At 41.8% G+C, this 14,819-nt stretch overlaps 1 protein-coding gene across 10 annotated transcripts; it reads left to right on the top strand.

The window, feature by feature from the left end:
• Positions 1 to 14,599, top strand: LOC137124075 (3',5'-cyclic-AMP phosphodiesterase 4C-like). Of its 10 annotated transcripts, none has more exons than XM_067498705.1 (18): positions 2 to 181; positions 1,144 to 1,450; positions 1,560 to 1,889; positions 2,617 to 2,751; positions 3,408 to 3,535; positions 3,646 to 3,828; positions 3,984 to 4,023; positions 4,230 to 4,300; positions 4,449 to 4,611; positions 4,887 to 4,980; positions 5,102 to 5,259; positions 5,602 to 5,700; positions 5,806 to 5,970; positions 6,638 to 6,737; positions 6,832 to 6,986; positions 7,645 to 7,767; positions 7,911 to 8,093; positions 12,468 to 14,599. In XM_067498705.1, the coding sequence occupies exons 3-18, from the start codon at positions 1,848 to 1,850 to the stop codon at positions 13,437 to 13,439; spliced, it is 2,811 nt and encodes a 936-aa protein (XP_067354806.1). In that variant the 5' UTR covers positions 2 to 181; positions 1,144 to 1,450; positions 1,560 to 1,847; the 3' UTR covers positions 13,440 to 14,599. The 10 variants fall into 10 exon arrangements, with proteins under 10 accessions (XP_067354811.1, XP_067354810.1, XP_067354806.1 ...); XM_067498707.1 differs by having other exon boundaries at positions 1,244 to 1,450; XM_067498708.1 differs by having other exon boundaries at positions 1,289 to 1,450.
• The last annotated feature ends 220 nt before the right edge of the window (positions 14,600 to 14,819 follow it).

Below are 14,819 nucleotides of genomic sequence, written 5' to 3' on the forward strand. Positions count from 1 at the left end.
GCAGGGGAGAAGGAGTGGAGAGACAGGGAGGGAGGGATGATGGTGAAGCCGCGAATATTCATGAAGAGTGTTTTTTCTCTCGCCATGGTGACACATTGCTAGTCTGCAGAGAGACAGAGGGGAAGGAGACGAGCGAAAGCGAGGCCCAGCCCATCTTGCCATTGATCTTGAGGCGATGAAGGTGAGTGTGTTTTTAATCTTACATACCGCAGCTTGACTGGATACATGTGTCTGCTGATTATCTCTTGCAGTGTGAGTGCACATAGGCATGATATCAGAGCAGTTTCATTTATGCATGCTTTTAGTGTGTGTGTGTGTGTGTGTGTGTGTGTGTGTGTATATAAAATTTGGGTGTTTTGTAACAGAAGAGCAGGCTGCTAGTTGAGCTGCATATTGATGCATTGCTGCTTGCTTTATAATCTGCTTTATTCTGTAGTGGAGGTACCACTGGTGGCTTCAAGTGTGTGTGTGTGTGTGTGTGTTTGTGTGTGCGTGCGCTCAAATTTTGTCTGTGCATATATATATATGTCACTGTGTCACTGTGCATTTGTTGATCATTTGACACGAAACACAATTTACTTTGTCACTTTGTGCAGATGTGTCCTTTCAGTGGTCCGTGTGTTCTTGGTGACCCTGGTAAAAGTCGCCTCCACGACAGTCTGTCTGTACGAGCAACAATCAGAAACCCTCTGATATGCTGAATCTGTCCCATCCATTGGAACTGGGTCAGCCCGGACTGCTCGGAGTAATTATATAACACCAGAGAGCTTTGGTGTTGCAGTGTCTGCTCAGAATTAGCCAAACTGTAGGTACAGATCCTGCGGGGCCACCACTGCCAAAATATTGTGCTAAGCTTGGCCTCTTTGTTGGTTGACAAACCATTTGTTTGAATATAGTCAACACACTTTTAGGACGATTTCATTGGGTTTTTTTTAGCGTTGATTGTTCATTTCCAGTGTCACCGAGATGTACTGTGCCATGTGGGTGAAGGATTTCCTCAAGTTTCATAATGGATTAAAAGAATTCATTATATAAAAGCAGGACAGTGTGTTCTCCAATGAGAGGAGGAAGGTGACTCGAAGAGAAAATTATATGATATAAAATTTCTGCTTATCTTAATTCTCAATACCTGTTTTCTTATAGGTAACCTGATTCAACATGATTCAACAATAGATCCTGGCAGCTAAGGCCTTAGATTTGACTTCTGAACTTTTTCATTTTTTGAAAACTGCTTCCTATGCAGCACTTGCATCCAACCGACCGTTGGAAAGTGGAAAACTGACTTGAGGTAGCGGATTCCTAATGCAAATCCTGGAACCAGGTTCACAACTGGGAAACATCACGAGAACCACGCTCCAAGTTGGACATGTACTTCTGAAAGCTTGAGAAGAGGGTCATGAACTCTGAACAGGACATCCCATTGGCTTATCTGGCCAATGCAAGACAACATGTAAGCAAATGAATTTGTTCCCAACAGCTTCTAGCTTTTACAGAAATTAAGCACATATTTAGATTTTTTTTTATTACCTTTTGCTTATTAAAAAAAAAAACCCCAACAGTTTAGAACAGACTGCACCTAGATCCTCTGAGGGGAACACAAATGCCCCCTCACTGTTCTGTGGCATCAAGACACCCAGTTTCAGCCATCTGAGGACTGAGGTGTGGACGCAGCTGGAGTGAGGTGGTTGGCTGGAGGAGTGAGCTCCAATGGGGGCCGGTTGCGACCCGGTCTGACCCCGGTTTGACCTTGCAGTGACCTTTTGACTTCTCCGGTCCTGGCTCTCCACCTGCTTTGCTGCCTGGGTTCGGGAACGCTCCGCCCTGGGGCCCAGAACGAGCCAATCAGAATGAAGAAGAGCCGCAGCGTGCTGTCGGTGACTGGAGAAGAGGTGAGAATATCAACAATCGCCGATGTACGAGAGCAAATCCAACTTTGTCATTTGTCTCTGTGAAAGCACATACTTCTGTTATGTGTCTGTGTTTTTTTTAATTAACATTGAAAACCTGTGACTTTCATACACTAAAGCGCCCTTTGTTCCCGTCATCATGATCTGTGGACAGAAAGTCAGGATGGGCAGTTGGTCTCCTCCAACCTCCACTCACACTTTAGAACAGTCGGTGCTTTGTGTGAACAAACCGCAGCTAAATGTGAGCTCTATGTAAATGAGCTGTTTGCTTTTAAAGGTAACGTCTTGGCTGAAGGACATAATACCAGGCATCATTCAAGTGTTCTTTTGTTGGTTATGCTGAGCGAGTGTCCCTTCATCTGTGTGTGTGTATTGATGAGAGCATCTTTCCACATCTGGGTCTGAGCGACATCAAACGCAGCATGGAAACAACACGGCACCGTTGCCTAGCAACTGCTACCATTCCCCCAGTATTTTGTTGCTACGGTACTGCAGTGCAGATCAGCCTCCAAGAGCCTGGTCTGTAGAGGCCTTATCCCAGACACACACACAGTCACACATGCTCCGAGCCAAACAAACATTTGATTTTGATCACATTTCTTTTTGTTCCGTACAATACGCCGTTTTCAGATCGAAAAGAAAACGGCATTTTAATCATCTTTAGATGTATCTCTCGTTCCCTTCACGCATTCTTACTGCTGTCTCACAGGGTAATGACACTGACATAACAGGTGCTGGGGGGAAGGCGGCGTCATCTCGCTACAGCCGATCTTATACGTCTGGGGCAACACTGGGGGCCGAGCTACGCAGAGGGAGGAGCAGAAGACTGTCCTCTAGTCTCCAGGTATAGAAAGGAAGCATGGGCATGGTGGCTGTAGCAATGGGCTCCCCCTTCCTTTTTGTACATTAAATGTGTTACCTATGTTTGCTTCCTTTTTTTTTTTTTTAATGCAGGCCATGATTTCCAACTCAGTGCTGAAATTACAGTATATAATTATGTAACAATACTGTATCAATGAGAACATTTCATGCTGGCTTGATGTTGCCTGTGATAAATCAAAACGGCCCAACCAAATATTTTTAAATTAACAATCCAACAGAAAAATATGTTTGCTGATAAAGGGTCTGTGTTTGATGATAAAGCTCTGTTTTTACTTTAAATAAATATAAAATGTTGTAGTATGTCAGTGAATTGAAAAAAATTAATGCTACCAGATTCAACGTCATATACTGTAACAGAGCAAGTAAAGCCTGTAAAGAACATAATTGGTTGCGCGCTCAGTGTCGAAAAAAAGGAAAAGGAAAAGGAAAATCTGTCTGCAAAGTACAAAAATGATTAAAACCAGTAGCATTATCAGCCCTGAATTTGCATGAATTTTAAGTTGTAAATGGATTTTGAGTTGAGATCCAGCCTAGTATGGAAGTCAAACGGTCCCCAAAACCAAATCAACTGATGTCCCCTGTCCTCTGCGCTATCATCCTTTCCCTGTAATTCTACAGGTTCCCTGCTGGCTTCGCCCTCGAGATCGCACCCGTTCACCGGAGGTCCTCAGCAACGTGTCCCGTCCAACAACTCTTCCCCTCCGAATCCCGCCGCGCATCTCCATCACACAAGCAGATTCTGACAGGTTTACGCACAATAATCTTTTTCTTTTTAGTTATTGATCAAAAAAAAAAAATATATCCTTGCTGTTCTCCAATCACAAACCTCTCCCTCCTTTTTTGCCTCACCTTCCAGTTACGAAGCAGAAAATGGCATTTCACCGGGTCACACCCCTCTGGGCTCGCAGAGTCCCAGCCTCACCCTGCACACCTCCTTCCCACAGGGCCAGAGAAGAGAGTCCTTCCTCTACCGGTCTGACTCGGACTACGACATGTCGCCCAAGACGGTCTCACGTAACTCCTCCCTCGCCAGCGAAGGGTGAGACGCAGAAGGAAAAACTGAAAGAATAAGTGAGAGGGGAAAAGGGCATGTATGTCTGTACCTCAGTGTTGATATTTCAATGAAATTATCCCTGTCACCTCTGCTCCCTTTCTCTCTTTTCCAACTCTTTCCACTGTCCTTCCCTCTGTCAGGCACACAGCCGAAGACTTTATTGTCACACCTTTTGCTCAAGTGAGTTTTACATCATGATTATAAAAAAATATGCAGAAGGTTTCATACTGCTGCTAGTGCCCCCCCCCCCCCCCCCCCCCCCCCCCCATTATATTTGTGTATTATTTATTTTCTGAATATATAATTACCCACTAGGACATGTATGACACATTTCTCTGAGGCTGTGTATACAACCTGTTATGCTGTGACACTGTGTGATGATTTAGGTATTGGCCAGTCTGCGATCAGTACGGAGCAACTTCACCATCCTTGCCAATGTCTCCACGCCAACAGTCAAGTCAGTACCACCTGAAATATTCTACTAGCGTAGAGTGTAATGTTGTTTTCCCCTGTGTGTCCTCCGGAGGATGGCTATCTCAGCCTTTAGAGCTAACTCAAATCAATCTGCAGTTCTTTCGGGATTTAAATGCATGCTACGTTGTTAGGAGGTCTCCTCTGGGTGGAGTGTGCATGAGTCCCAGGGCAACACTGTCAGACCAGCAGTACCAGCAGCTGGCCCTGGACACGCTGGAGGAACTGGACTGGTGCTTGGACCAGCTGGAGACCATTCAGACACATCGGTCTGTCAGCGAAATGGCATCCAACAAGGTACAGTACGCAGGGCTTCCCCCACTTTGTCAAGCCAATATATCAGCGGGTTCATGTTACTAAGTAATACTGCAGTACATGTTTTACGTGTCGATATGAGGTTTTTTTTTAATTTAAAAATCAAATGCAGGAAAATGTAACCACTTTTTATCAATACAATGAATTTTATGGCAACCTTTTATTGCCATGGGACTTTTTATTGGCACTATACTGTATATATAATATGATCAAACTGAGATGTCAGATTGAAATGTTTTGTTCTCATTCGGCCATAGTTTAAAAGGATGCTCAACAGAGAGCTGTCCCACCTGTCAGAGATGAGTCGCTCTGGTAACCAAGTGTCTGAATACATCTCCAGCACTTTCCTGGGTGAGTGGGACCAGAGATTTCCTCTCGGTTTTCGTCCGAACCGCATTTACAACCTTTGCCAAATGAAAAATCCTTCTAAATCCTTCCTTGTGTTTGTGTTTGTTTGTCAATCGATCTGTAGACAAGCAGAACGAAATGGAAATCCCGTCTCCCACCCTGAAAGACAAGTCCATGTGTCACATCAGTGGAGTGAGGAAACTGTCTCACAGTTCCAGTCTCTCCAGCAGTTCAATGCCTCGTTTCGGTGTCAACACGGACCACGAGGATGAGCTTGCCAAGGTCTTGTTGTCTGTCTGGTTTTCTCATAAAATAAGTCACCCAAATCAATGCCTCTTTGAACACGGCGTGATTTGATGCTTTCCTTTCAAAACCTTTCTCTCAAGACATGGACAAATACCAACCATACTTCTTAAAAATGCATAACTATAATAATAATACACTACCACAGGATTTTACATATTTTATTCAAAAGACATGTTTGTTGCATTTCATGTTGCATTGTGCTAATGTTTGCATTACATACAGAAGTACTCCCTGTACTTTACTTCCTTTCTCTGTTTTTAGCGCTCTGCATCTTGCTGTTGTCTGTTGCCATTGTTTTTCTGTGTTCTGTTTCCTCAGGAGTTGGAGGACCTGGACAAGTGGAGCTTTAACATATTCCGAGTAGCAGATTTCTCCAATAACAGACCCCTCAGCTGCATCATGTACACTATCTTCCAGGTAAACAAACGAAGTGTGTGAATGTGTGGGAGTTTGCGTTCTGATGTACACGTTGTACTACTGGTGGAGCGTGAGTAAACTTCGGGCTCCTCTCCTCCTCCTCAGGAGCGAGAGCTGTTGAAGACATTCCGCATCCCAGTCGACACCTTTGTCACCTACGTGATGACCCTGGAGGACCATTACCATGGAAATGTAGCGTACCACAACAGCCTCCATGCTGCAGACGTCACCCAGTCCACTCACGTTCTCCTGTCCACACCTGCGCTCGATGTATGTTGAACGCACACTCACTCCAAAACTACATGCAGCTGTGGAATGTAACTAAATACTTTTACTCAATTACTGTACTTTATGCCACGTTGTATTAATACTCCACTAACTTTCAAAGTAAAAATCAGCACCTTTGTTTGCACTACATTTATATGAAAGCTGTAGTTCTATTAAAAAGTCAGAGTTTTGCATAAACAACACATAATTTATTGATGCTTTGCTGTAGACTTAAAGATTTAAGTTGTTCTTCAGGCAAAACTAGTAAATGTTTCATGGCTTCAGTCTGTCAAATTTAAAGATTAGTTGCTTTCCCTTTAATTATCTGAAATTTGTTTTTATATTTTGAGAAGATCTATACTAATATAGTCTAATGTTCAATAGCACAGTACAGTGTATGCAGATTTTTTTCAAATCAAACTTTTGCCTGTATTTGTAATTATTTGACATTATTACATTCATTATTTTATAATTTTGACAGAAACGAGAGAGGAGCATGTGAGGGAATGATGCTGTGACATAATCCCTAGACCACAAGGGCGCCCCAATTCTCAATTTTCCTCGGAATAAAAATAGACAACAGGAACAATGTGATGTGTTGTTGTGTTTTCTCTGAACTTCTGTGAGTTGGGCTTTTTTTTTTTTCCCCGCCCATTTCTGTTCTCTTTAGGCTGCCTTCACTGACCTGGAGATCCTCGCCGCTCTGTTCGCTGCAGCCATCCACGATGTGGACCACCCTGGGGTTTCAAATCAGTTCCTCATCAACACCAGTGAGAACAAGCACACACAAACCGTAAAATATGTCTTGATATTAGCACAAACTGTGCTCACACCTCCGCCTCTGCCCTTCTCCACTGTGCTCAGACTCCGAGCTGGCCCTCATGTATAATGATGAGTCAGTTTTGGAGAACCATCACCTCGCTGTGGGATTCAAGCTTCTGCACCAGGAAAACTGTGACATTTTCCAGAACCTTACCAAGAGACAGCGCCAGAGCCTGCGCAAGCTTGTCATCGATATGGTCAGGACCTTGTCTATAACAACCAACGCTAAGATTATTAAACTGTAAACAGTTAGGCCAAAGTACTGTTTTTAGTTTTTTTTTACTCCTCTACTCCTCTCTGGCTTACTTTTCTACGGGAATTTCAATATTTATAATGTCCTAGTTTTTTCTTATTTACTTCACAGGGTTTCATTGCGCTTGGTTGTCGGGCATTTTAGATGCCCTCTACAATCTATTCTTTTATTGATGTTTTTCCAATTTCAGCTTTTAAAGACACCTTAGATCTTCTAATGTAGTTAACTAATATATTTCTATTAGATTGTATGGCCTATTTTTAAAAGAATGTCCTTACAAGAAAATGTTTGATTCTATGAAAACCTCATTGAGATCCAGGTTAAATATCTAAAAATAAAAGACTTTTGCTTTGCATTTTTTGAGGAGCATTTTTAACATAGTAGCCTTGTTGCTCCACAGCTGCCTACAAAATTAATGTAGATTTCTTGCAGTATAAGCAAGAAATAAGCTTGCAGTATCAAGAACTGGATTTATGTCTTGTGATTTAAAGGTTAGGTCACTCACAACTTATGTCCTCGGTTTCTTTTTTTTTCCCCTTTCTGTTATCAACATAGGGTTTAGACCTTTGAGCTTCTCTTGTTTCCTCTGATTCTGTCTGTAGGTGTTGGCCACGGACATGTCTAAACACATGACCCTGCTAGCTGATTTAAAGACAATGGTGGAGACCAAAAAAGTGACGAGTTCTGGCGTGCTACTGCTGGACCACTATACAGAACGAATACAGGTGATTTGTCTATTCATTCACATTTTCGTTAACACGGATTCGAAAGTTTAGGCTTGCAGAACAAGGATTTGACATGAAATGTAGACATAACATTATTTCGAGTTTGCACATTGAACACATAGTGTTCCAAATTCTTTGTTTAGGTGCTGAAGAACATGGTGCATTGTGCAGACCTGAGCAACCCCACAAAGACGTTGCCATTATACAGGCAGTGGACGGAGAGGATCATGGAGGAGTTCTTCCGACAGGGTGACAAAGAGCGAGAGCGAGGGATGGAGATCAGCGCCATGTGTGACAAACACACCGCCTCTGTGGAGAAGAGTCAGGTAACACTTTGCTTTCTGTCTCTTACCCAAAGTGACTGTGTGCTTGTTTATTGTTGGGTGAATCCAAGATGCATATAAAAAGAGTTTACATGAATGCTACGTGAGGTCTATCATAATACAGATGTAGGTGGAGAAAAGAACACAAACACCTGAAAGTACAATACGACAGCGTTGAAGTTAAAAAAAAAAAAAAAAGGCTGGCGAAATCAAAAACGCATATGGTGACACCTTCAACAATGGTCATTCACAAACTCTACAATGATTCAAGTTTAATTTATCTTTATTATGTCAGAGAAGAAAACCTTTTACTCATAAATCTAGCAGGATAAGAAAGACTAGAAAAACTGATAAAATCTGATTAATTCAATTCAATTCAATTCAATTCAACTTTATTTATATAGCGCCAATTTACAACAAAGTCATCTCAAGGCACTTTAAAGAATAAAGTCCAGACTACACAAGTATGTAGAAGCAACCCAACAAATCCCCCTTGAGCAAGCCCTAGGCAACAGTGGAGAGGAAAAACTCCCTTTAATGGGAGAAACCTCCAGCAGAACCAGGCTCAGGGTGGGCGGCCATCTGCCTTGACCGGTTGGGGTGAGTGGAAAGTGGAGAAAGAAAAGTAAAGAGCAACGAAAAGCAACAACAAAACAACAAAAAGCAACAACAAAACAACAAAAAAGCAACAACAAAACAACAAAAAAGCGACAACAAAGCATCGTACAGGTTGTAGGATATAGAATTAATGGTATACAGTGGTGACAAGTAAATGTATAGAGAAAAGCTAGTTCAGGTTGAGTGAGCAGTTTAACTATAAGCTTTATCAAAAAGGAAGGTTTTAAGCCTAGTCTTAAAAGTAGAGAGGGTGTCTGCTCCCCGAATTTGGATTGGAAGCTGGTTCCACAGGAGAGGAGCTTGATAGCTAAAGGCTCTGCCTCCCATTCTACTTTTGCAAACTCTGGGAACCACAAGTAGGCCTGTATTTTGGGATCGAAGTGGTCTAATCGGGCGATACAGAACTATGAGATCTTTTAAATATGATGGAGCTTGACCATTAAGAGCTTTGTATGTAAGGAGGAGGGTTTTGAACTCTATTCTAGATTTTATGGGAAGCCAATGAAGAGAAGCTAGTGAAGGTGAAATATGATCTCTCTTTCCTAATCCAGTCAGCACTCTTGCTGCAGCATTTTGGATTAATTGAAGGCTTTTTAGGGAGTTATTAGGACACCCCAGAAGTAGGGAATTACAGTAGTCCAACCTAGAAGTAACAAATGCATGGACCAGTTTTTCGGCATCACTTTGAGACAGGATGCTTCTAATTTTAGCAATGTTCCGTAGGTGGAAGAAGGCTGTTCTAGAGATTTGTCTTATATGTGACGTAAATGCCAAATCCTGGTCAAAAATAACTCCAAGGTTCCTCACCGCAGTACTGGAGGCTAAAGTTATGTCATCTAAAGTAACTATATTGTTAGACAGCATATTTCTCATGTTTTTAGGCCCAAAGAGGATGATTTCATTTCTGTCTGAATTTAGAAGTAGGAAATTGTAGGACATCCAGGTCTTTATGTCTTTTAGACATGCTTCAAGTTTGACTAATTGGTTAGTATCTTCTGGTTTCACAGATAAATAGAGCTGGGTATCATCTGCATAGCAGTGGAAGTTTATGGAATGTTTCCTAATAATTTTGCCTAAAGGTGACATGTACAGATTAAAAAGTATTGGTCCTAACACAGAGCCCTGTGGAACTCCATAGCTAACTTTGGTGCATAAAGAAGAGTCATCATTAACATGAACAAGTTGGAATCTGTCTGACAGATAAGATTTAAACCAATGTAATGTGGTTCCTTTAATCCCAAATCCATGTTCTAGTCTCTGTAATAAAATGTTGTGGTCAATGGTGTCAAATGTGGCACTAAGGTCTAGTAAGACGAGTACGGACACAAGTCCATTATCTGAAGCGAGGAGAAGATCATTGGAGACTTTTACCAGTACTGTTTCTGTACTGTGATGAGCTCTGAATCCTGACTGAAAGTCTTCATACAAATTATTCCTGTAAAGGTGATCACATAATTGTTTTGCAACTACTTTTTCCAGGATTTTAGAGATAAACGGGAGATTTGATATTGGTCTATAGTTGGCTAAATCACCTGGATCAAGACAGGGTTTTTTAAGTAATGGTTTGATTACAGCAACTTTATAAGCCTTTGGTACATAGCCAGTTTCTAAAGATAGGTTAATCAAATCTAATATGAAAGTGTCTATTAAAGGTAGAACATCTTTAAGCAATTTGGTTGGAACAGGGTCTAAAAGACATGTTGTTAGTTTTGAGGAGGTGATAGTTGAACTTAGCTCAGTGAGATCTATGGGTGAAAAACAGTCTAAGATGGAGTGGGGTCTTATTGAGGATTCTAGAGCTGTTGTACATGAAGATCTATCTGTAATATTTGTAGGGAGGATCTGGTGAATCTTTTCCCTAATGGCTGCAATTTTATCAGTAAAGAAAGTCATAAAGTCATTGCTGCTCAAAGTTAAGGGTATACTAGGCTCAACAGAACTATGGCTCTTAGTCAGCCTGGCTACAGTGCTGAACAGAAACCGGGGGTTGTTCTTGTTTTCCTCTATTAGTGCGGAATAATATGCTGTTCTGGCATCACGGAGAGTTTTTTTGTACATTTTTAAACTGTTTTTCCAGGCTAACCGGGATTCTTCTAAATTAGTGGAACGCCACTTCCTCTCTAATTTTCGTGACGCCTGCTTTAAGCTGTGCATTTGTGAATTGTACCATGGAGGTCGGCTCCTCTGATTCACTGCCTTTTTTTTCAGAGGGGCAACTGTATCTAGTATCATACGCAATGAGGCTGCAGAATCGTCAACTAAGTAATCAATTTGTACAGGAGTAAGATGGCTACTCACCATAGTATTGACACATGGTGGTGAAAAAGATGAAGAGATAATTAATAATTCCTTTGTTATTGTATCTTGGATTAATGGAAAGCATCTGTTCAGTCTGCAGTGGATACAGTCACATCCTCTTTTTCATCTTTATAAAGGTTCAACAGTGACATCTTCCCCTGTCAAAATTGAAGTCACTGACTTGAATTTAACAATATTTTCTTTTGTTTTCCAGTTCAAATAATCAGCCAATTGTATTTTTTTTTTAATATATTTTAAAAAAGGAATAGATGGACTTAACATGTTTTTACTTTCTTTCACTGTAGGATTAACAAACTTCAGCAACAGGCTATCTTAGCTTACCATTACGTCTTGGCTCTAAAGGTGGAATGTAACTAAATAAAAAGTAAAAGTAGCAAAATTACAGGGTCATTTCCTGGCTGGGTGTAGTCACCACAGAGATCCCAGGCAAGATCTCAAATGATTACTTTTTACATTTTGTGTGTATAAAATAAATCGGATAAAACATTTGACTAAATCAGCCGTAGCAGCGCTTATAGGCAAATCTAAATATTTCCAGTTAGTGTGCAGACAGTGCTATACCAAGGTCCTAGTCTACAACATCTAAGATTACAGGGAAAGGTATTAAAAAAAACATTACCAGGGATTATAATATAATAAATTGGAATGTATAAATAAAGATTATACTTCTAAACACTAACATGCTGTATGCTCCTACAAGCTCCTGTCAAGGACTGTTCAGGGATTAATCACAGCTCTTATTTTACTTGTGTCATTTCATTGTACAAGGACTAATTTGTGAGACGCAGCATACACTTGTATTACATAAGTACCCATTCTTCTAACACATCAAGCTCACATTAACCAAATCTAAATTTAACCTGCTATCTAGGTCCTCTGGCTTGGAAATTAGCTGTTAACAATGGCTTTGCTGTCTCCCTCCATCTTTACTCTTTCTCTATACATGTGAATGTATTTGGAAAATACATTTTTGCAGTTTTGGGGTTGAGCCTTGAGAAAGTAGCGCAGCTTTGCACCATTGAAACTAAGCCAGCAAGTCAGGCCTTGGTAGCTGGTGCAGACAGACAGACATGGCATAGTCCCTCTTCAGCCTCATTGTTGAAGTACTTTCTTGGGTAGTTTGTGTATGTCTGCAGGATCTAACGGGTTAACCAGAGGGGGGCAGAATCAGGCCTAGTTGTGCTTGAACTGACAATGGCATATCTTCCTCATGAAATAATGCTTTTGCTTAGATGGAAGCAATGGCACAGAAACTGGCAGTAACAGTTTTAGAAAGGCTCAGCAAGTTTTTCTTAAGAACCTATTATTATGTGATTATCCACTATTACTGTATTATGTGATATGTGCCAATTTGATCTCAGAGCACAGGCCTAGTTGTGATTCGCAGATTAGGAGTCTTTAGCAGTCAAGCTCCCTTTCACTCTGTAATGTTTTTCCCAGGTGGGCTTTATTGACTACATCGTCCACCCACTGTGGGAGACGTGGGCCGACCTGGTGCACCCAGATGCCCAAGAGCTGCTCGACACACTGGAGGAGAACAGGGAGTGGTACCTTAACACCATGCCTCAGTCTCCCTCTCCTCCCCCGGACAGACACCTTCAGCACGACCGCTTCCAGTTTGAACTCACTCTGGAGGACCTGGAGCACAACAACCACAACCACATACACTTGAGGAAAAGTGGTGGAGGGGGGAGCGAGAGGAGTGGCCAGGAAGCTGACTATGATAGTGGTAACACAGCCAGAACGCAGCATGGGGAAGTGGAACAGAACGGCGAGGAGCACAACTGTGTAGAAGCTGAAGAAGAGGATGAGGAGAATCACAACAGCAAACATAATGGCGTCCAGGATGAGGAGGAGGCTATGAGAGAAGGAGAGGGTGAAGAACAGGAAGTGGTGCAGAAAAACACAGAGGATGAAGAGGAAAATGGAGATGAACAAGAAGAGGAAGAAGAAGAAGAAGAAGAAGATGGAGGACAGACAGACGAAATGGAAAAAGCAGATGCAAACGAGGCAGTAGAGGATGAGGAGACAAGAGAAGAGGAGCATGACGATGAGCAAGATCAGGGAGGAGAACATGAGGAGGGGGAATATGATGTGGAAGATGGAGAAAATGAGGAGGACAACAGTGGGGAAGAGGAAGTGGAAATGGATGCAGAAAAAGACAGCAAGTGTGAAGGAGAAATTGAAAGTGAGAGTAGAGTGGTAGAGGAAAACGAAGAGGGAGACATGGATGAGAATATAGAGGAGGAGGAAGAGGAAATCGTAGAAAAAGAGGATGGTGAGACAGAGGACAAAGTGGAAGACGAGCAGGGGGAAATGGAAGATGAAGTTGAGGAAGAAGCGGTAGAAACAGAGGAGACAGAAGAGAAAGCGGAAGAGGAGGAGGCACCAGCTGAGGAAGAAGAAAGTTAGCCGGGGGTCAAAATCCCAAATACTAAGGCCAGTAGGAAAAGTTAAGCCACAGCATGTCTGTGATCTTTCCAGATAAATGTGCTCAGTCCACTTTATCGTGTGGCACTCTCAGCTGAAGGACGTATGCTCGGATGTTCACAGCTCACAGAGCAACATTTAAGGGAGACAGTACAGCTCTGTTGTAGAAAACAAAACGTCTCCAAAATGGACGCCTTTTTGAGAAAAGCCAGATTGTTACAGCATCTTGATCAACCGGTAGCGATAAAGACTCAAGTCTTCATCACAGAGTGTGTGTACATCCATCACTGCCATAGGGGATCAACTGGGGATAATGTTAAAAAAAATGTTCGGGCGAGGGGCTGTTTTCACAACCTTTTGTAGCTCTTGAAAACTTTAAAGAAGATTAAAAAAATATAAAAAATCTGAATACATGCAAGTAAATGCGTGCGTGTTCTCCAGATCTCATGAACTACTGCGTGTTGTGTCTCAGTCACTGTCTCCGTAACATCACACAGTGACCATCAACTCAAACACTGTCTGAAGAATGACTTCCTCTGTCCGAAAACTGAAAAACAACGTCTGGAAAATGTAGTGCGGCGTCGTCCATTTACCACACGACCTTCCCCTTGTGAGCAGGACGCCGAGTTCGCCATCAAACGGTTTAACCTCCTCGCATACTAACCTTAGAGCAACAGTCCCGGATTTCTACAACCATTTCTCAATAACACCTGGTCTGTTTCCTCAAATCGGAAATATTTGTAGTACAGGTCGTAAGGCCGTGACTTATTGTACACGTCGATGTTGGTTTGTGTAAAAATAATAATAATAATAATAAAAAAAACGATGTTCATTTCCATTTAACAATCTTCCAAACCGTTAACTTTGATTCCTGGGTAAATGTTGTGCCAAACCGTCCCACGGCCAGCACTGAGCAATTCAGCCTTCCTCTAAACTGAAGCAATGAACTGTGGGACCAGACTAACGGGTGTGATGGTCTTCCAAACCCCCCTCCCCCTCCTTTTTTTTTTTTGTTTTTGTTTTTTGCTTTTGTAAAAGTGGTATTTGGCACTTTATCAAAAACCCCCTGTTACATATGTGTATATAATGAACATGTATTTTAATCTGCTGATGTCATAATAAATATGATCAATGAAGTTGGATGGATTGCCCCTTTTCATTTGCTTTTCATTCTCCAAACTACATCTAGCCAAATATAATTTAGCCAAATACAACAGTGCTGCTGTAAATTGCCCTAAACTGTTTGAGGCGGGAATTTAACTGTGTAGTCTTTTTTTGCAGATTTATACAAATTCGAGTTCAGTGTCTTTCTCAGGGACAAGGAATTAAACTGCTGACCCCGCTGCCGAAGTCGTGGGGTTT

This window comes from Channa argus, chromosome 3 (genome assembly GCF_033026475.1).
Source record: "Channa argus isolate prfri chromosome 3, Channa argus male v1.0, whole genome shotgun sequence".
Taxonomy (NCBI): domain Eukaryota; kingdom Metazoa; phylum Chordata; class Actinopteri; order Anabantiformes; family Channidae; genus Channa; species Channa argus.

Bases quoted from the DNA above. Each gene is read 5' to 3' on its own strand.
- LOC137124075 (XM_067498706.1), top strand. From the start codon at position 1,848: ATGAAGAAGAGCCGCAGCGTGCTGTCGGTGACTGGAGAAGAG. The intron at 3,829-3,983 runs GTGAGACGCAGA...TCCCTCTGTCAG, and splicing joins TCCTCCCTCGCCAGCGAAGG to GCACACAGCCGAAGACTTTA. The intron at 5,701-5,805 runs GTAAACAAACGA...CCTCCTCCTCAG, and splicing joins TCATGTACACTATCTTCCAG to GAGCGAGAGCTGTTGAAGAC.